This window comes from Curcuma longa, unplaced genomic scaffold (assembly GCF_044706935.1).
Source record: "Curcuma longa cultivar G26 ecotype Majalengka, Jawa Barat unplaced genomic scaffold, ITB_CL_G26_1.1 utg2646_np1212_2152390_RagTag, whole genome shotgun sequence".
Classification (NCBI taxonomy): domain Eukaryota; kingdom Viridiplantae; phylum Streptophyta; class Magnoliopsida; order Zingiberales; family Zingiberaceae; genus Curcuma; species Curcuma longa.
In genome coordinates, this window is record NW_027435599.1 from 1,472,287 (window position 1) to 1,493,397 (window position 21,111).

At 35.5% G+C, this 21,111-nt stretch overlaps 2 protein-coding genes across 3 annotated transcripts; one reads left to right on the forward strand and one right to left on the reverse strand.

Moving 5' to 3' along the window:
* Nucleotides 1–565: 565 nt before the first annotated feature.
* Nucleotides 566–10,185, reverse strand: LOC141819945 (protein-L-isoaspartate O-methyltransferase-like). Of its 2 annotated transcripts, none has more exons than XM_074707209.1 (4): nucleotides 9,988–10,185; nucleotides 7,423–7,693; nucleotides 1,926–2,090; nucleotides 566–1,135 (listed from the first exon to the last, which is right to left on the reverse strand). In XM_074707209.1, the coding sequence occupies exons 1-4, from the start codon at nucleotides 9,991–9,993 to the stop codon at nucleotides 885–887; spliced, it is 693 nt and encodes a 230-aa protein (XP_074563310.1). In that variant the 5' UTR covers nucleotides 9,994–10,185; the 3' UTR covers nucleotides 566–884. The 2 variants fall into 2 exon arrangements, with proteins under 2 accessions (XP_074563310.1, XP_074563311.1); XM_074707210.1 differs by lacking the exon at nucleotides 9,988–10,185 and adding an exon at nucleotides 9,674–9,743.
* Nucleotides 10,186–11,977: 1,792 nt separating this feature from the next.
* LOC141819948 (MA3 DOMAIN-CONTAINING TRANSLATION REGULATORY FACTOR 1-like) lies at nucleotides 11,978–20,712 on the forward strand. The gene is made up of 4 exons (XM_074707212.1): nucleotides 11,978–12,019; nucleotides 12,088–12,328; nucleotides 18,477–18,571; nucleotides 18,705–20,712. The coding sequence occupies exons 2-4, from the start codon at nucleotides 12,103–12,105 to the stop codon at nucleotides 20,478–20,480; spliced, it is 2,097 nt and encodes a 698-aa protein (XP_074563313.1). The 5' UTR covers nucleotides 11,978–12,019; nucleotides 12,088–12,102; the 3' UTR covers nucleotides 20,481–20,712.
* The last annotated feature ends 399 nt before the right edge of the window (nucleotides 20,713–21,111 follow it).

The following is a 21,111-nucleotide window of genomic DNA, read 5'->3' on the forward strand; positions in this document are numbered from 1 at the left end:
ATTAATCAATCAAATAAATTTTAAAATATAAAAATTTTAAACAATCAAACAAATTCAAATTAAATAAATCAAACTCAAATTAGATTTAAGTCAAGTTCAAACTCATAAAAAAATCAAATAACAACCATTTCCACAATTTAATTCTAAGACTCAATTCAATTAAATTTGATTAACTTATCAAACACGCTTATACAACACAAAGTCTATCTTATACAACACAAAAGTTGACTCAATGGGCTCATATATGAATTGTTGAAATAACAAAAAATAAAAAGCGAAATGGAGCAGGCAGGAAAGGATGGAAGGGAGAGGAGAGGAGGATAGGTGAAAGATTTCCTCCTTTTTTTTCCTTGCTACATGAATAATATTTCAAATTTAATTATATGGTATTAATGCTAGAATTCATGCAATAAAAAAGAATTCATTTTTTAATATTAAAATAAATAAAAACATATTCATAAAACCAAATCTTAACGGCCAACTGCACCTTGGTACGTACTCAAGCTGAGCGTGTGCAGAAAAGTGTCCCGAGAGATGAGGAAGCTCCATCGCAGTCTCAAGCAGATTTTAAACCAAGATTGCTTTCTTCCGTTGCTACAGTAGAATGACGAACAGAGTTTGCGTCAAGATTACAACTTCTACAGCGGTTCGAGGTATTTCCAAATCAACATAAACAACCATTCATTCCCTATCCAGAGGGAAAACACACTACTGGAACCATTTGAATCTCCAAAGGTCCAGGGAGCCTATACCGCGCACAACAATTTTGGACGAGTGCATGCTCCAGACGATTTTAATAACTTCGACAGGCTAACGAGATAAGGTGTTAGCTAGTCATCATCAGGACGCGAACTGCGAACACTTCTTTGCTGAACACCAAGGAGTTAATTGTTATGCAACTGAGCTGCTTTACTGGTTAGAGGAACGTAGCGAACGGATGTTTCAGTTCTGACGCTGACTGAGCCATCCAAGTTCTTGTCGACGACTTGCAGATCCTGGAAAATTGTTCCTACTGGGATCACCAGCCGGCCACCTGGCTTCAACTGGTCGATAAGCGGCTGAGGAATTTCAGGGGCAGCAGCACCAACATGAATGGCATCATAGGGTGCCAGTTCTGGCCACCCAAGTCTCCCATCTGCAATGAATCAGCGAAGTGATTATAAATAGGCCATGATGGGTCTGGACAATGTTGCAAACTGTAAATCCTCAGGCTAAGATAGTATCAGTTGGATTATTTTATCTGATTGTCTAATGTAGTTTTCGTTAATGAAGATGTTCAATATGCAAAAGCATCGTACCAATCTGTGTAGAAGTCGCCTCACAACTAGCACACTGTTTCTTTTTATGGCTCTTCAGTCTTGCATACATAACATTTCAGTAAGACCGACACTATTAGTTCAATTGACCTTGTCATGCATCAGTGTATATTCACTAAATGGTGGACTACGCGGAATCGTCTTATACATTTCTAGTCAATGATCATCTAAAATGACACTTCACGATTTTTCCACCATGTTTAGTTTGCTATTTATCAGAATGTCCTGTATCATCAACATACCCAGCAAGACTACATGCCACTATTTTCGGTGTTACATCCTTAATATGTTTATCTGATTGCTGGTTGTATAGAGGAAAGTGATGAAGATATTACCAATTAGTTCATATTTCATGGAAGCTGAACAGGAATCAGTGAAGCAGCATTTAATACCACGTTGAGAGATGCTTGTTTGAGGAAACCAAACTGGCTTGAATGGAGTTTTAATCTACGGTTTGTAGTGTAAGGTCTAACATATCATTGCTCATTGTGTTGAAAGAAATGTCCATTGCATTAAGAGGAAAAACAAGTTATGGATGGGTTTGCAGAATGAAGTAAATTTATTCCTTCAGTAACATGCAAAGACATTAACGATTTCACATGAACTTACCAGCAACATGCAAAGACAAGGAACCTTCATTTAAACATGATGAAGCTGCACTGCTCCTGATGTTGTTGGTTGAAAAATCAACTAGTTCAGGTATGTGTTCAACGCCTACAGCACGACCTTCTGGTCCAACCATCATTGCAAAGCAAGCTGTTAAATAGCCAGTCCCTGAAAAGATCAAAAGAAAAGAAATTTTATAGCTTCCTACAATTAACAAATAGAACTTGGCTTAAATCACAGACGGAATGGACCAGTATTTGTTAGAAAAAATGGTATCCTGGCAATGATAGTAGTTGTTCAAGCAATATGCTAATGGCCTAACCAATATGTTAAATGGCATCCTTATATGGATTAGAACTTGTCCGAGCAAATGACATCCATTTCATATAGCAATATATAAAAGAGAAATGATTAGTTTATGACTCAAAAAAATCAAAAAAATATGGATGTGGGGGAATCTTACACACCATTTGCATGGTTCAAGAGTGCCTATTGAAAATTATCTAAGGTTTAAGAATCATCATTTTTTGTGATATTAGATAAAATGAGTTAATGAAGCTTCAAGAATGATATCCTGATTTCCTCATGGTTTTGTTTTTGGACTCTACCCAAAAGGCTTCATTCCAATAGAGATATCTTCCTTCTTATAAGCTCATGATCTTTTCCATGTATTTCCAATGTGGGTCTTTAATTGTATCCCAACAATCCTCTTCTCAAACAAAGGACTACTAAGAGCCCCCCCCATTATCCTCATTATCCTCATGGTCCGAGTCTGGGTCTCTCTTACCTTCTTCGTTTTTTTTAAGGCCCCCACATGGCTTTACATAGACTATGATTCTGATACCAATTGTTAGTGTAATAAAAGTTACATATCTCCACAATGGTATGATATTGTCCACTTTGGGACTAAGCACTCATGGTTTTATTTTTGGGCTCTATCTAAAAGATTTTATTCCAATAGAGATATCTTCCATCTTATAAACTCATGATCTTTTTTATGTATTTCCAATGTAGGACTTTGATTGTATCCCAACGGATTTGACTAATTAAATTATTCATTCAAAGTTCATAAACTAAGAATTTGTAGTACCCATGGTTAGACGGAAAAAATCTTCTAGGACAAACTTATAAGAATAAAAGTGAAATGCAAGTTTGTTCAAAATGTAGAGGCATTAGATTGATAAGGCACTGTGAAGCTTTGAAAAAGTGATTGAGAGAACAATATGAGAGATAATATATAGATTTCTGAAAATAAATATAGGTTGAAGATCAAGTATAGATGTTACTTAATTAACAAGACAGCTAAAGGAGAGAGTTGAAGCAAAGAAGGATTTGCTCATGACTTTATAAAGCATGTAATGGAGTTCCTATACAAGTGAAGTTGTAGAAGAATCTCATCTTTGGCATTTGAGATATGGTCACTTAAATCAAGGGGTTGCAGCTGCTAAAACAAAAGAATATGGTGATTGGGCTTCTTGAAATCAAAAGAAAAGAAATTTGTGAAGGTTGCATATGGCAAGATGCATTGTCTTCCATTTCCCAAAACAGCTTAGAATGATGATTTCTTTTGTTTCATGATGATTATACCATAATGATTTTGGTTTATATTCTTGATAAAAATCAGATGCCTTCCCTATGTTCTTGCATTTTAAAGCACTTGATGCAAGGCAATGTCGCTGTCAAATTAAAACTCTCAGAAGTGATCAAAGAGGAGAGTTAATTTACAAGCCATTCTTGAACTATTGCAAAGAGCATGCCATTCAAAAATAGCTAACAATTAGGCATACACCTTAACCAAATGGTGTGGCAAAAAGAAAGAATAGAAAAATTGAAGAAATGGCTTGTGGTCTGGGCTCAGTTGTCAATAGTGTTGTGCATATCCTAAACTGTTCTCCTACAAATATTGTTTGTGACAAGACCCTTTTAAAGCATGGCATGGCAGAAAACTAGTTGTATGTTGATTTAAAGTCATCAAGTGTATTGCATATGCACTTTTTCTTTTTAAAACAAAGAGACATTTGATGAGAAGGGTGAAAACATCTTTTTTTATTTGCTATACTGATGAATCAAAAGCGTCTTTTTAATCAAAAGACTAATCAGTTGCTACTTCCAAGAAAGGTGATTTTGGTGAAGGTGCAATATGAAAGCGGAAAAATAAATAAATTACTCATGGTACTCAGCAACTGAAGATTTTGAACCAGGGAAGCATACAACTCGAGTACAAGCAAGCTCAAACAGAGAAGCAGGAACACATATTCAAAATGACAATTTAGATTCAGATTCAGAAACCCATCCGATAGGGTACCTATCATTCTTATATGATATTTAACAATCTTGTAACGTTAATTTATTTTCTTATGAACCACATCTTTTGAAGAAGCTAAGATGTATAGAGAAAAGCTATGGATGAAGAAATGAGAAGCATTGAGGACTAGACATGGCAACTAGTGGCTCTGAAAGAAAAAGATGCAATTAGTTTGAAGTGGGTTCATAAGACCAAATACATTTAAGATGGCAGCATACAAAAAATATAAGGCTAGATTAGTGGCTAAAGGCTACTCACAAATGGATTTTAATGAGACTTTTTCTCTTGTTGTTTGTAAGAAAACCATCAGAACTGTTCTTATTCTAGCAGCACTATTGGAGTTGCAAGTTTCCCAACTTGATGTGAATTTTTCTTAATGGAGAGCTAAAAGATGTTTATGTCAAGAAATCTAAAGGTTCTGAAGTAAAGGGAGAAGAAGAAAAATGTATCGACTTCATATGGTCCTTTATGGACTAAAGCAGGCTCCTGGAGCATAGATAGCAAAATTGATGCTTATTTCCATCAAAATGAATTTGTGAAAATCCATCTGAGCCATCATTTTAGGTGAACAAAGATGGAGAAGATTTCTTGATGGCATGTATCTATGCAGATGATTTAATATATGTTGGAATCAATGCTAAATTGGTTGAAGAGTTCAAGAAAACAATGGTGAAAGAGTACCAAGGTAACAAATCTAGGCTTGATGAAGTATTTTTTTAGAATTCAGGGAAAGCAATCAAAAGTGGAGATTTTTATCTCTCAAGAGAAGTATATTACAAGGCTGCTTAAATAGTTTAGAATGCAGAGTTATAAACCAACTTCAACTCCAATGGCTTTGAATGAGAAACTTCAACAAGATGATGGTGCAGAAAAGTCAAATCCAAAAGCCTATATAAGTCTTGTTGGTTCTTTGATTTATCTTATAAATGCAAGGTCTGACATTGTGCATTCTATCACTTTGATTCCAAATTTATGAATGAACCAAGCAAGCTCCATTTTGGAGCAGCTAAGGGGGTCCTATGTTATGTAAGAATCTAAGAAGCTTGGAATCAAATATGTGAAGGAAGAAGGCAGTTGGTTACTTGGTTTTACTGATAGTGATTGGGTTGGAAGTTTAGAGCATGTGTTTTTTGCTTGGGATCAAATGTCATTTCTTGGAGTTCAAAGAAGTAAAATTCTTGCTGAACACAGTATATTGTAGCAATTGAATTTGTTGGTGAAGTTGTACACATTCTCTCAGATTTACAGCGAAACATATCAGAACCTACAGTCATTTATTGTGATAACAAGGCTGCAATTTTCATGACCAAGAATCCTATTTTTCATGGAAGATCAATGCACATTTAGTTGCATCACAATTACATTCGTGACATGATGAATAAGGAGATCTATTTGAAGTATACAAAGACATCAGATCAGTCTGCAGATGTTTTTACCAAAGTTGTATCTCTTGAGAAGTCTCAGCAGTTCAACAAGGTTATGAAAATTACAAATTAAGAGGGAGCATTAGAAAGTAATGTAATTTCAATAATTCAATCCTTTGAATGACTTTTTATATTCTCTAGACATAGGAAATAAAAATGATTTGTTTTCTAGATAAGCTCACTAGCAGATTCTAAGAACAGAGACATTTTTGTATTGTTATATGTATATAATTGTGCAATAATATAAATCATTATTAGAAAATCAATTTTTAGAAATATTTATGCCTCTTGAGTTCATATACAGCTCAGAGAATACCTAATAATTAAAGTAACAGAGGACATATTTGCTATAGTTACTAGTGGTGAAGTTACTAGGAACGAAATAAATTATTTTCTATACTTACATCAAAGCTCATTAAGACCTCACTTTTCCTATGTTAGTGTTTAAAGAATTTATTGATAAATATTTTGTGTGCAACAATGGCAGACATAAGTGTGCTAAATGATAAAAGCTTTGATAAAATAAGCTTAAAACCAGGTGGAGTGAAACTTTCAAAACTAAAGGTTTCAAACGAAAGTAGCATTAAAATTGAATAAATGAATTAGTGGGTGATGAACTTTCAGTAAGAGTTTTAGATATGTTGAATCTACTAGGAGATATTAAGGAAGATATTACTAATAGGATCAATATTTGATGGTTAAACTGGAGAGCATCTTCTAAAACTTAATGTAATTGCTTTATGCTAAAATAATAAGATTATAGTGCAATCATTCATCTTTTATATATCAGAGTGATGATCTACACATATAAAAAGTACATAAAAGAGATTAGAATACTAAAATAACATGCAGGGTTTACATCAGCCGACTTACAGTGGGGAAGGCATCACTGGCTCGGCATTCACTTGCTTCGGCGAATAGTCTTCTAGAAGTCTTCCTAATATTAAACAACCTCCTCTGCTTATTGATTTCTTTGATGTGTTGTGGTGAGTTAATTTTGTATTCATTCTCCTAGATTGACTGTTTCTTCTTCTTCCATTGATTATATCCGTAGCGATCGGATTGAAGTCTTGTTGTGATGTCTACAACCCTTGCATCGATAGCTGCTGTGTGGCGGCCCTTCAGTAAGGGGAAAACTTATACTCTCTTTTCCATGTCCCTCGTTGGAGTTATTATATACTGATTATGGAACTTCCATATTTTGTGGGGCTAATTTGGTTATTTTTTATGATAGAGATGCTTTCTTATAGGACACAGAGCAATAATCATCATCATCAAGCCATGTTTGATCCAACTATTTAGAGGTGGCTAAATTAATCTTATCTCTCCATTGAGGTCTTTAAAGGTTATATCACTAATAATATTTAAATTAATTAAACTATTTTTTATTACACTAACTAATACTTTCTTTACTCTTCCTATATCTTTTACACCTTCCACTCTAATAATGAAATTTAATTCTTCTAACTATATATATACATCTCAACTTATTTTCTTTTATTTTTGGATTTTGGAGCTACACCTAATTGTTTTCAAATATTAATATTTTTCTATTTTATGCTTTCTAATAACTTCATACATCCATCATAGCATCCTTATTTGTACTGCAATAATTATTCATAGGTGTTGTTTCCTAATAGTGCCCCCAATCCATAAGGTATAATGGACTGTACCACATTAACATATAGAGTAGCAAGTGTCTAAGAAAAAAAACTAGAAAGGGAAAGAATGGGGAAAAGACTATAAATCAGAATGTGTATAGAAAAGGAACCTGAACCAACATCCAAAGCGTTCATCCCTGGCTGCAGATGATCAACCAACAGCTCTAGACAAGCTGCATGCATATGAGGTGCAGAAATAGTTGCATTATATCCAATTGGCATAGGAGAATCAACATATGATGCACTGTCAGGAGGTACAAAAAGACCCCTGTCAATTGTCTCCATTACTTCTTTCACTTTTTTTGACTTGACAATTCCATACAGCTGCAAACGATCTACCAGCTCTTTGTTTCTGTCAACTGAACCACTGGTCCAAAGTCGCTGTCATATGACAGAATATCATTAGGTTATAATTATTGAAAATTGCACAACCAATATTAAATCAACATACAAGACTAAATTACACTATTGATAGGAACTCAAGATTTAAGGGCTTATTAGAAGCTAAAAGAACACAATGAAGGTGGGAAACATGTGGCAAGTGAACTACAAAGGCATTAACATTACATTGATATAGACAAGATAGCAAACATGAGATGAAGTGTCTATCAAGCAGATCAATAGAGTGACAAAAGGAGAAAATATATGCAGTTCTAGAGTTGCACTTATTTTATTTATTTATTTATTGTTTTGTCAAGATAAAGCTAGTCTAAGAATTCAGTTTATAACAATTTGCAACCCATTCTAATAAGAAAAGAATTTCACTTCTATAATGGTAATAAACTATCAATAGATAGATTCTCAAATCTTGTGCTTTAAGGGAAAGTACATGAGTTAAATTTCTTAGAGCCTCTTACTATTATTATTATTATTATTATTATTATTATATTAACTATGTAACTAGTGTGGACCTACAAGTATAATTAATGTAGAAAATGAAGTGTGTGATATAGAAACCGAAGCACTCTTTGTGGAATTTGGATATTCCACGCCTTTTTCCCAGTAGAACTACAGTTGCTAGTTTACTATAATTACGAAATCAAAAAGCAAAATTTTCAAAAAAAAACATAGCCAAAGGAAAATGATTCATCTAGCTTTGCCATTGCTGATGCGGTGCCCTAGGTTAGTCTCACGTGAAGGATTATGAACTAATAAAGAGAATTTATAAATTTAGACGAGTGAGCTATTATTAACTTAGATTCAATCAGTTTAGACCTTGAGCTTAAAAATTCACGGGCCAGCACTCACATCTGAGTATTGACACTTGATACCAAATAGATGTAATCCGAGATATGGTGAAGTGTTGGAAAGGGTTATCTGTATGATGAAAAAACCATCATTAGGATTCACATGGCACTGGTTAGCTTGATTATGGCTATGAGTTGGTCTGGGACTTGATGGAAACATCAAGCATTAGGTGAGGCATCCTAATTTAGTCAGCATGGTGGACGACTGTAGAGTAATAATGATGGTTTATAAGCTTAGATGAGTGAGTTCTTATTAATTTGGTCTTAAGCATGAAGCTTGATGGTTAGTTTATATTTCTTCTTTTATTCTGCATATTTTCTTTTATCAATCTATCTAATTCTTTCTCCCTGGTCATTGAAAGAAAAAGAAAAGAAAACGGGCAGAACCTTCCACTTGAACTATTTATTGCAGAATGCGCCTCAGATATCAGACTAAATCCAATGACCTTGCAAAGGAAACCAACTTATATGATTGAATTGCAGCGGCCATGAACATGTGTTCCTAGTGGTCCATTATACCTCGTCTATTAAACACAAGTAAATTTGATTTACACGAAGTAAAACATGTTGTTTCAAACATCTGGTTTTGTAACAAATCAATTCTAGTAGTTACCGTCAAGAATTGTTTCCTTGAATCACTTGAAATGCTAAACCAGCACAAATATGAAATCAAAAGAAGCACACGAAAAATCACTACCACTAACTGCTACTCTCCCATAATAGTCAAACACCAAATCAACTAAGCCCTAAACGCACATGAAGGGGGGAATTGGAGAGGAGGATCCTGAATCCAATATGCCCCGATTATAATCGTCAGCTTCCATTTTTCCATTTTAGGAGAAGAAGAAGAAGACAATGGCAACTCAATCAACCACCAAATAAACAGAATTTTCTCCAGTTATTCTTGATTTTTTTCCTCTCGATGCGAGAACGAGAAATCGCTCAAATTCCAGTGAACACAAATCAGAAGATCCAAAACAGCAAAAAAGCCGATCGTCCGCATGGATCACGCAAATATTCTCGCAACACATCCAACGAGATAAAAAAAAAAAAAAACTAGCCCAGAATCAAAACCTAAGCGCAACAAACAAGGGAGAAGCAATCGACGTAGTACCTCCATTCGGTTGAGGATGCTTAACGAGAAACGACGACAACGAAGAGCTTCTCAGCGATCGAAAGCGGCGTCAGGAGGAGGTCGTCGTGGCGATGGCGGTGGTGCGCGTCGCCGCCAACACCCGCACAGGATTTTTTTTTTCTCTCGATGCGAGAACGAGAAATCGCTCATATTCCAGTGAACGCAAATCACAAGATCAAAAACAGAAAAAAGCCGATCGTCCGCATGGATCACATCCAACGAGATAAAAAAAACACTAGCGCAGAATCAAAACCTAAGCGCAACAAACAAGGGAGAAGCAATCGGCGTAGTACCTCCATTCGATTGAGGATGCGCAACGAGGATCGACGACAACGAAGAGCTTCTCAGCGATCGAAAGCGTCGCCAGGAGGAGGTCGTCGTGGTGATGACGATGGCGGTGGTGCTCGTCGCCGTCAACACCCGCACTGGATTCCGCAGACGGACGGCGAACGAAAAATAGTTGAAGCGGAGATCAAAGCAACCTCCCGTTCCATTTCCTTTTCCTTTTAAATAATATATTTTTTAAATTATTTTACGTGTTTATTGTTTTCTATTACCACCACTACTGATCGTAACCTTTTCTTTTTCTTACTATAAAATAATATTAGAAAAGGATTAAGAACATTACAAATAAATCAAAACAGAAAAATAACTGAAAAATACATCAAGTACATGGGCCGGCGGGATGTGTTTCTTGGAGGTGGTGGTGGGTCCTAATCAAAGATGGCCATTTGTAGATTAGAAAAGGACATAAATTTTAAAAAGTGTTTTTGTTTTTTAATCGGATTTTTTATTTTTTAATCAAAACAGACGTTTCATTTAATTAACACTAAATTTCTATATATATATATATAATTACTCTAATTAGCCTCCAATATATTATTTTTATTATAATAATTATTATAATAATTATAAAATTATAATATGAATTCGATCTGTCGTTTAATATTTATAAATATTATAATTATTAAAATATATTTTTAATTTAAAATTTCGTCGGAAGATATAAATTACTAAAGGTGAAGTATTCCTTTTATTAAGAAATTTATAAAAAAATATATGATTCCAAAAAAATAGGATCTCCTTTGATTTTTGCCATTTGAAAATTGAAGATGGACCAACTCACACATGATAAGGTTGGATGTTTCTTTTCCCCATAAATGTGACGTGTCAACGAATCACGGTTTGATTATGGCAGCCTACTGTGAGCCTCTCGACCCGTCTTCAAAATACTGCCACGGATAATAGTTTTATTTAAAATTATTAAAACTTAAAATAAATTTATTATAATTATTTATATCAGTTTTATCCCAGTCTAATTTTAATCCAAATTATTATATATTTTTTAAAAATAATTAAATCAAAAGGTATATTTTAATATAATAATATTATATTCAATAATTTTGGTTAAAATGAAATATAATAAAAATAAGGGATACCTTTTTAATTTTTACCCAATTTATTTGGCAAAAGTTTCCTTTTGTCTTAAAAAATTATTTTTAAAAAAAAACCCTCATTCTTTTATAATTGTAAAACTTTATCAACTCTCTCATTGTTGCAACTCTTTGCATTTGTATATCTTTTCTTTATATTTTTATGGTGCATTAAATATTTGGTGATTTTTTTTCATGCCATATTAAATATCAAGTGGATGGTCACAGGCAAGAGATTCAAATAAAGTGTTGTTTAGAGGACTAAAGAGCAAAGAGCTTAGGGCATGGAAGAGTTCATTGGATTTCAAAGTAGGCATAAACTTGATATATGTTACTTTGGACAGAGACAGAGAAGACCTCATTTCTATTTTTATAAAAGATGAAATTCACTATTCTAGCAGTTCTATACGATCACTTTTACAATCATTTATGAGGAGGTAAATCGAAAAATGCAATTGATTACGACGGAGGAAGATATTGTCTCAGCTTCGTTGATATTCGAATCCTTGTCTATTTATGCAACTCTACTATGTCGTAATCAACTCAATTATATTCCAAGAAGTTATTGTCCTCATTTCTACACTGTTACACCTCTTCCACTATAAAATAAAGAGAGAGGTAGATTAGATCAAGCCAAGTCCGAATGGCTTGTGCTCCACCGCGGTTCAACTTGGGCCCGTGCCCAGCCCATGGGCTGTCCTGGTACAGTGGCGGTCTAGGTTTTTTTCCGTGTCAGCGGTGCACACAACTGGCGTCCTAAACGGGCCGTTCCGGTCCGCGTCGTCCGCCTGTTGTCTTGCCTATATAAACCTCTTTCTCCTCCGCCACTTCACAGTTCGCCCATCTCAAGCAACCTCCAGGGAAGAGAACCCTATTTTCGTCTCTCGTTTCGGTAAGCTTCGATTCCTACTGTATTCGCTGTCGTAGTTGAGGATTTGACGCACATTTTGTCGTCTCCAGATATTGCTAGGCCATATGGCGTCGCCGAAGGAGGAGGGGTTCCTGACGGAGGAGCAGAGGGAAGTGATGAGGATGGCGGCTCAGAACACTGATATTGTTTCTCCGAGATCTCGGAGCTCTCTGCTGGCTCCGGAGATTAAGAGCAAGGTAGTCGGCGGTGGGAAAGGTTCTGCGGTTGGAGGTGGCGGTGCTAGGCACGTACGGCGCTCGCATTCGGGGAAGACATTGCGGGCTAAAAAGGGTGAGTTATGGTGTTTTACCGGGTTAGATATTTCCTTGTTGAATATCTAGATTTGCATCAAAGCAGAGATCAGTAGAACCGTTTACTGCATCTCTTATCGTTGCGTAATTTCGCTAATGGAATAATATGATATATGGATCATTGCAGAGAGGGGAGGGTTGAAATAATTTTTGACGAAATGAAAGTGACATGTGGTAGAATTGTAACCATAGAATGTGGCCATAATATTGTAAAAATTAATTTCTATGGATGATGAATCATTACCACATGGCATGGAGGGGAGGGCATAGAATTAGTTAACAAAATGGAAATGGCATATGTGGTAAAATTATAATCATACAATACAACCCTAATTGAAATGTATACATTTGTCTCATAGACTACGGGAAGGGATATATTTTGATTCCTGAGGGACTGTATCTAGATATACCATTGCAGTACAAAAGTTCTATATCAATGGGAGGGTGTAAAATTAAGTAACAAAATGGAAATGACATATGTGGTGAAATTGTAACCATAGAATATGACCCTAATCGAAATGTATACATTTGTCTTATAGACAATAGGGGTAATGTGATGAGATTTATTTTAGATCCTAGAGGGACTATAATTGGAGATTTCATTGCAGTACAAAAGTTCTATATATCAATGGGAAATAACCTACCCTTTATTATGCTTTGAATTAATGACCTAATTATAACTAACCAATTAGATTTTACAATGGAGCCTAGACATGCGAGTTTTTTTCTCTTTAAAGCATATATTAATGTTTGAAATTCATGCAGCCCTTGCCTTTGTTAGTTCAGTTTTCTTTCTGTACCTCTTTGGTCTAAAAAACTTTTAATCTTGATGTGGTATCTAAACTGATTGGAGTGGGACATATGTTTAGGTTCTGGAAAAATGTCTAGTCATTCCCTGTGGCAATCTTTGTTGCCGTCCTGTATACATCCATTTCCCTGTGTATTTTGTATTCTTAAAGCTTAAAGTGCTTAGGTTGCATATGGTTCACATCAGTAGAATAAAATCAGAGTGATTCGTTCTCTTTATGATTCTGTTCCCATGTTTGAATGGAAATTTGTGGTGAATTGATTGATTCTAACAAATTACTTATTCCATTCAACCCTTTCCATACTTCAAGAGGTGGAAAACTTTGTCGCCTTGATCAAATATAATATTTATCAATAAATTATCATTTAAAAGCTAAAGTGGGTTGGTGGACCGAGTGAACTAGGTGATCTATCACAATATTGATCTAGTTGGCTTGGGTGGCTAGGCTTGTCGGGTCAATTGGGCCATTCAAGTCAATTGGGTTTAGTAAATCAACCGAGCTGATTAGGCTAGTTAGGATGGTTAAGTGAGGGAGGGGACTAGTTGAGATATTCGAGCCAAGCAAACTTGTTGCGATGAACAAACTGGGTGGGATATACAGTTTGAATGAGTTGTGTGGGCCTTACGAATAGGTTGTGCTTGCGATGGTTGAGTTAAGTAGGTCGAGTTAATCAGTCAGGTCGGTCAAACTGCTTGGTGGATATGTCAAGCTACCTAAGTTGGCCGAGCTAATCAGGTTAGATATATTGGTGAATTGAATGAGCTAGACGTGTTAAGTGAACCAACCAAGTCGAGCATGGTGTGTGGATCAACCAAATCAAATGTATAGAATAAATGGGATTGATTATACACTTCAAGACTAACGAGATGAACCATGTAAGTCAAATTGGCTAAAGAATTAAATGAATAAGAGGTTAAACATAGATTGAAGCAGTTCACTAATTATGTCATTCTATTGTTGCTACCAAACAAAAGGATGAAATAGACCATTTTCCCTTTTTTGTTTCATTCTATTCCATCTTCATTCTCATTTTGATTCCATCTCATCTATACACACTAAATGCAATGTTAAAGTAATAAAGTCGAGAAGGTTTTCTGAGAAATTAAATCCTAGGCTCTAAAAAGATAGTCTTTTTATTTCATAGTATCATAATGTAGTAAGATGTAGTTTATTGTGATTTTATTTCTATGTAGTATGACATTGAGTTATTGTATGTTAGTATGCTAAGATGTAGTTTATTGTTAGAACCATATTAAGTATTGAAAACTAATCATATGTTAATGAAAGTTGCATCAGAACTATGATAACTGACATTGAGTTATTGTATGTTTGTTAGGCTTGTGTTTTTTGTCATCAATATATTGAATTTGGATTTATTCTTTGATTAGTGATGTATCACATATAGTGCAATTTACATTTATTATTCGGTAGAAAACGTTGGTTAATTGAAGAACTATTATATGTTGCGAATAATGTAATTGTGAATAAACCCATGTGTGATTAAGACTTTGGCTGGTGGAAATTAAATTCTAAGCAATGAGCCATGTGTTCTTTTGCATTTATTGCACCCGCAAAGTTGAGACACTCCTTGTAGTATTTGCTCTTGGTCTTAGTCTTAACAGTACAAGGATGATTTGAGTCTTTTGCACAGATCATATATTCAGATATGCATAATATTTCCTTCCATCTTGTGCGGATCTTTGTCAAGAGAAGCAGATTTCTAGAGAATTTTATAAATGGTGAGCTAGATATGTGGATCCTAATTTTGCATCAAATGAGTTGGAATATGTATAGATTAATTATTTATCCACATACTCCGGTATGTGGATCCTAATATATATATATATTTTTTATACTCCGGTATCTATCAGGCTGGCTCAACATGGAGCAAACTATTAGTTTGGCTCATATCACGTTTACCCAGACACAATGTATCTCTATATTCATTCCAAATGAACTGTGCCCTTAATTTCCCTATTTCTTTGCCTCCTCTGGCACAATTATTGTTAAAAAATAGTAGGCTAGTCTCAGCAAACATTATTTAGTAGCAGGGTGCTGCATGGCTTCTCTCTCTGCCCATCACTGTTGTCTATAACTTTACATCATCTTACATCCTCTATCCAAATCCCTTCTCTAATATCTGTTCTCAAACTCACTACGGGCACCCTGTTAACTTTGTATTGATAAGTTCTTAGAAATTATAAGTTGCACTTTATCATTGTAGTTTATTTTAAGATGATTCTTAATTTGGAAGGAAATATGCATCCACATATACTATCTATTCTACCAAGTTAGCCAATTGCACACCAGGCTGTACCTATTTTAAAACCTTAGATAGAGTGGTGTCATTATTTACAAATTTTCGTACCTATCCATATACTTCTTGTTATTCCATCAAGCTGAAACAAGTTATTTTTTACTTGTCCGTCAAATTCAGTAATACGCTACTAACTTCAGATAAATTATCTCCTCAGCGTACAGTGTCCTTTTTCATTGGAACTGGAGATTGCTTTAATTAAAATTGAGTTTGTCCCATTTGAGAAGTCAGAGTCCATAAGTGCATATTGTTCATAGAATTTGTTATTTCACACTTATCATCCTCAAGATATTGGTCATAGTATCCCTGGGCACGCCCATCTTGATGTTTGGTGCCAGCACATGGTATTTCCTTACATATTAGAAGAATCAGCCATCTTTCTATGTTACCATGCTGATCAAGCTTATTACATTTTCATTCACAAGATCCTACAAGAGATGGAGTATGGGAAAGGAGAGAATGAGGAATTAGAAAATTAAGGAGAAGAGAGATAAAATTTCATATTTTTATTTCCTCAAAAGCAAGGGAAAAAAGGAAAAAGTAAATTTCTAAAATGCCTCGTCTTCAAACCTTTGCATTTGCCTCTTTCTAGTTTGTACATGAGCATTGTAGAACTATATACTCAACTATATAAGAAAAATATTATAAGAGAATTGAGGAAACCTAAATATTTCACTAAAAATGTGTGAGATGTCTTACAGCAATTCTCCTATCATATTTCAAACAGCCCATGATATAAACACCCTCTTCTTATGGCCCTGGAGTGGCAACAGAAGGAGAGTCAAAAGAGTAGAACAAACAACATAAGTGAAATGCAAAAAAGGGTGAAGTACAATTGCAAAATAATTAACCAAATACATACAAACTTTAAATTGCAGTTTGTATCGCAAAAGCATATTGCACAAGCATCTTAACATCCAAATATTAACTTCTAAATTGCAAACAAACAAGCACTGTTGAACCCATCCATGGGTGTTACTGATGCTATTCTACATTGCAATAGAGAGTGACACCACATGCACTTCCACTAGGAGACATTCTGCTACTTCTGCAAGGAAGAGAGGGGAGGAAGGGGGCTGCTGGAGATGGGGTTGTGGGCGGGCCAGAACTGCAATAGGTGGTAGCAACAGACAGATTATTTGCTTGAACCAAACTAATTTGAACCAATATAGCTAAGACAATCAAATGAACTCCAAAATTGAATTAGGTCCAAATCTGAAATGAACCAAAATCAATCTCAATCTGGCACAACCCTCAATCGGCCAATCCGACTCCAATTTGAACCCAAATTGAATCCAAGAAACCACTAAATTCTGCATATATTTGCTTTGCTTCAGTCCTAAATAATTTTAATTTCTACTAATGGCGTCAAATGAATTCCTTTAATGCCCTAATAACTCAATCAAATCTCAGATTTTAACATGAGATGTCTTAGTTTGTGTCTATTTCTAATTATATAGAATCAACAAAATGAGAAATGAACTGTTATTTGACTTATAAATGATAAATCTCAAATAAGAGATGGTTGAAAATAAAACAACCATAAGTTTTTTTTCTCAATAAGTTGGAAATGGCAGTGGGGATAAGTTTTCTTGGGTACTTGTGAGTGTGACTACTTGACTCGTTTAATTGGGTTAGCATATTGATTGAATGGGTTAGGAATAAGTTTAGAAAATGTAATAGATTGTGATGAGCATGAGATGAGTTAGGCTCAAGTATTCAAATAAACTAAAATCCTTGATGTATCATTTCTCTTTGTTGCATGTTAGAACTAAGTGAATTTGTTGGCTACCTGTGGCTATTTATGTTCACATTATGAGACTAGTATGAATATAATAATCCATACACATTTGTGCATAGCGTCCTATATGTATGGGTATGTGTATGCAAATTTTGCATGTATCCTATTCTTAGATAAATGGTTCATATTTTCTTTGCAGTGTCAGAGATATAAATACTATTTGTATTTTGTTAATGCTTGTGTGATTAGTGTTATTTTTTGTTTTTTAATTTTTAGTATATATTAACATCATCCTCCGGAGTTAGTCTTAACTTGATTTTTCTTAATAAAATTTAATTTTGTTGTATCAATATAGTGAATGTTAAATAATTTCTTGATATTGATTGCATACGCACCCACATAATGCTTATGCCTTGTGCGGTAACTTGAACAAACATCGTATAGCTTGCTAGATATTTGACCTCAAAAAATATGTAAGCTGGAATTTGACAAAATTACTTTCAATTTGTAACTAGATGCAAATTCTAAGTTACTACACTAAAGGAAACGAGAATGCATGGGCGACATGAATATTCTTGTTTGTCAAAGCACAAAGACCTTAATTCAGAGGAGTAATGATAATCTGAATTTACTACAGTAATCTGTGGTTTTAGGAGTCTATTACATACTTTCTTAAAATGGTTTCAGTATTATAAAACATGTAGCTTATACTTAAATTTGTACATGGTGACTAGTGGTTTGTTTATTACTAGTTTATCTTATTATTTTCCTTCCTTTTGGAATAATTGATGCTATATACTTGTAATTCAGCCATTATACATTCAGATTTGAGCTTCAAAAACAATACATATGTGTTTCTTGTTTTAAATCCTAATTAATACCAAAATGACGGCCTATGAAATTCGTTACTTCTTATCTTTACTTAGATGTCATATTTTTGTTAAATAGAGATCGATAATAATTTCTAAAGAGCAGGAGTATAGCACTGAAAATACATTGGATTAAATGTGATTTCTCTCTCTTTGGATCAATATAAAGTTTAGGTATAACTGTATAAACTTAATGATTAATACTTCTTTGCAAGGTTTCTGTCATTTCACTCATTTTTTCATGATTTTTTTTCTAAATATTTTACCATCCAAATCACTACAAAAATCTGTTGTAGTTAGGTTAATTCTCCTTTGTAAGTTTATTTTCTTGTTTTGTAGCATATCTCTACACATATATTGGTTTATGCACACTAACCTTAGTTTTCTTTTAGATGGTGCTGGTGGTAAGGGAACATGGGGGAAACTCCTTGATACTGAAACGGATTCATGTCTTGACCGAAATGATCCAAACTATGATAGTACAGAGGTATGAGTCTCTTGATGACCGTTGCACAGATGCATACACAAGCATTCGGTGGATAAAAGTCCTTTTTGTCGACTATTATTGTTTCTTTTGTTGGGATACATAGACAAATAAATGCTATTGCTGTGAATTTCAGGAACCGTATGAGCTAGTGGCAGCTACTGTTTCAGACCCTGTAGATAACTACAAGAAATCTGTGGTGACAATCATCGAGGAATACTTCAACACAGGTGATGTGCAATTGGCTGCTACTGATCTTAGAGAGCTTGGTTCTGTTAAGTACCATCATTTCTTTGTGAAGAAGCTCATTTCTATGGCAATGGATCGGCATGACAAAGAGAAAGAAATGGCATCTGTTTTATTGTCCTCTCTTTATGCCGAAGTGACGAGCCCAGCACAGATTAGCCATGGGTTTGTCATGCTACTTGACTCTGTCGACGATTTGACTGTGGATATCCCAGATGCAGTTGACGTCCTAGCTCTGTTTGTTGCTCGTGCTGTTGTTGATGACATCTTACCTCCTGCCTTCCTCACCAGGGTAAAGAGATCACTCAATGAATCATCTAAAGCTTTTCAGGTTATACAAATCGCTGAAAAGAGCTACCTTTCAGCTCCCCACCATGCAGAGTTAGTTGAACAACGATGGGGTGGTACTGTTCACATTACTGTTGAAGAGGTTAAGAAGAAGATCACATATCTGTTGAGGGAATATATTGAGAGTGGAGACCCAACGGAGGCTTGCAGGTGCATCAGGGAGCTAGGGGTTTCTTTCTTTCATCATGAGGTTGTGAAAAGGGCTCTAATTTTGGCGATGGAAATTCAAACATCAGAGCCTTCTATCTTACTGTTATTAAAAGAAGCAGCAGAAGAGTGTCTGATCAGTACTAGTCAAATGGTCAAAGGATTCTCAAGGCTTGCCGATAGCCTTGATGACCTTTCCCTTGATATTCCCACTGCTAAGTCTTTGTTCGAAGTGATAGTGTCTAAAGCAATCTCTGAGGGATGGTTGGACCCGTCCTTTCTCAAGTCTAAAGATGCACTTGAGGATTGCACTGATGAAGACCATATGAAATTAAGACGGTACAAGGAAGAAATTGTTACAATAATTCATGAATATTTTCTATCAGGTGACATACCTGATTTAACTCAAAGTCTTCAGGACCTTGCTGCTCCGGCCTGCAATCCTATTTTTATCAAAAAGCTGATCACACTGTCGATGGAAAGGAAAAATAGGGAAAGAGAGATGGCTTCTGTTCTGCTCTCCACATTAAGTATGGGGATGTTCTCAAGAGACGATATTGTTAAAAGTTTCATAATGCTTCTGGAGTCGGCTGAGGATACTGCACTTGACATCTTGGATGCCTCCAACGAGTTGGCTCTTTTTCTTGCTCGAGCTGTGATTGATGATGTGTTAGCACCACTGAACTTGGAAGAAATCAGCAACAAGCTCCCTCCCAATTGCAGTGGAAGTGAGACTGTTCGTATGGCTCGTTCTCTTATTTCCGCACGATATGCTGGTGAGAGGCTTCTGAGGTGCTGGGGTGGTGGTACTGGCTTGGCAGTGGAAGACGCAAAGGACAAGATAATGAAACTTCTGGAAGAGTATGAAAGCGGAGGCGATGTAGGGGAAGCTTGCAGGTGTATCCGCGACTTGGGTATGCCTTTCTTCAATCATGAAGTGGTAAAGAAGGCCTTGATTATGGCCATGGAGAAGAAAAGTGACAGGGTATTAGACTTCTTACAAGAATGCTTTTGCGAGGGGTTGATCACAACCAATCAAATGACAAAAGGGTTCTCTAGAGTTAAGGATGGGCTCGATGATTTAGCCCTCGATATACCCAATGCTCAGGAAAAGTTGCAAACATACCTAGACCACGCCAAAAAACAAGGTTGGTTGCTGATGTCTTTTTAACAGTGACGTTGGGCTCCAAATCTCAGCAGACAGTTGAAGACATGACCGAGCGTCGTAACGCTGTTGTGTTGTTTCTTTTGTGGGGCATGGCACATTGGTAAGATAGGCCTTCTTTGATGTAGCTGGTGACTTTTCGATGTATTTTGGCATCTCTGTCAGGTCAGAAAATAGCATCTCTAAAATTCTGGGTCTTTTGTTTTGAATGCGATGGGAGGAAGGATTAGTTAGGAAAGGAGAGCCCACAAATGTTTTGTGTTCTTTAGCAAGCTCATTCATGATGGCATAACACTAGAATGCAGGTTTAGTCGTCGAAATTATCATCATGTATTTTGAAGTACTCTTCACCTTTCCTTTCAACTATACTCAATCTTAAGCTCAGTTTTACACTTTGGTAATGAAAAGAGGAGTCAAGCAGAAAGAGAAGATGAACCACAGAGAATACAATTTTGAGAGACTTTGAATTCCCTCACGTTGCTTAGCTAGTTGCCGCCGTGAGGGAGTGGAGAATATGAAAGTAACTTTTTGCTCGACTCTAAACTAGCTCTACAACGGGAAGAACCACTATGCAAAGAGCTCTGTGTTTCTGTCTACCCAACTAGTCGGCAAGGCCTTAATCTTTTCTCGATGCTTG

Excerpts from the sequence above, each read along its gene's own strand:
- LOC141819945 (XM_074707209.1), bottom strand. Across the intron at positions 2,091-7,422 it reads CGCTTTGGATGTTGGTTCAG|GGACTGGCTATTTAACAGCT; the intron begins GTTCCTTTTCTA and ends TGATCTTTTCAG. Across the intron at positions 1,136-1,925 it reads CTTGTCTTTGCATGTTGCTG|ATGGGAGACTTGGGTGGCCA; the intron begins GTAAGTTCATGT and ends GATTCATTGCAG.
- LOC141819948 (XM_074707212.1), top strand. The coding sequence starts at position 12,103 with ATGGCGTCGCCGAAGGAGGAGGGGTTCCTGACGGAGGAGCAGAGGGAA. Across the intron at positions 12,329-18,476 it reads GACATTGCGGGCTAAAAAGG|ATGGTGCTGGTGGTAAGGGA; the intron begins GTGAGTTATGGT and ends GTTTTCTTTTAG. Across the intron at positions 18,572-18,704 it reads CAAACTATGATAGTACAGAG|GAACCGTATGAGCTAGTGGC; the intron begins GTATGAGTCTCT and ends TGTGAATTTCAG.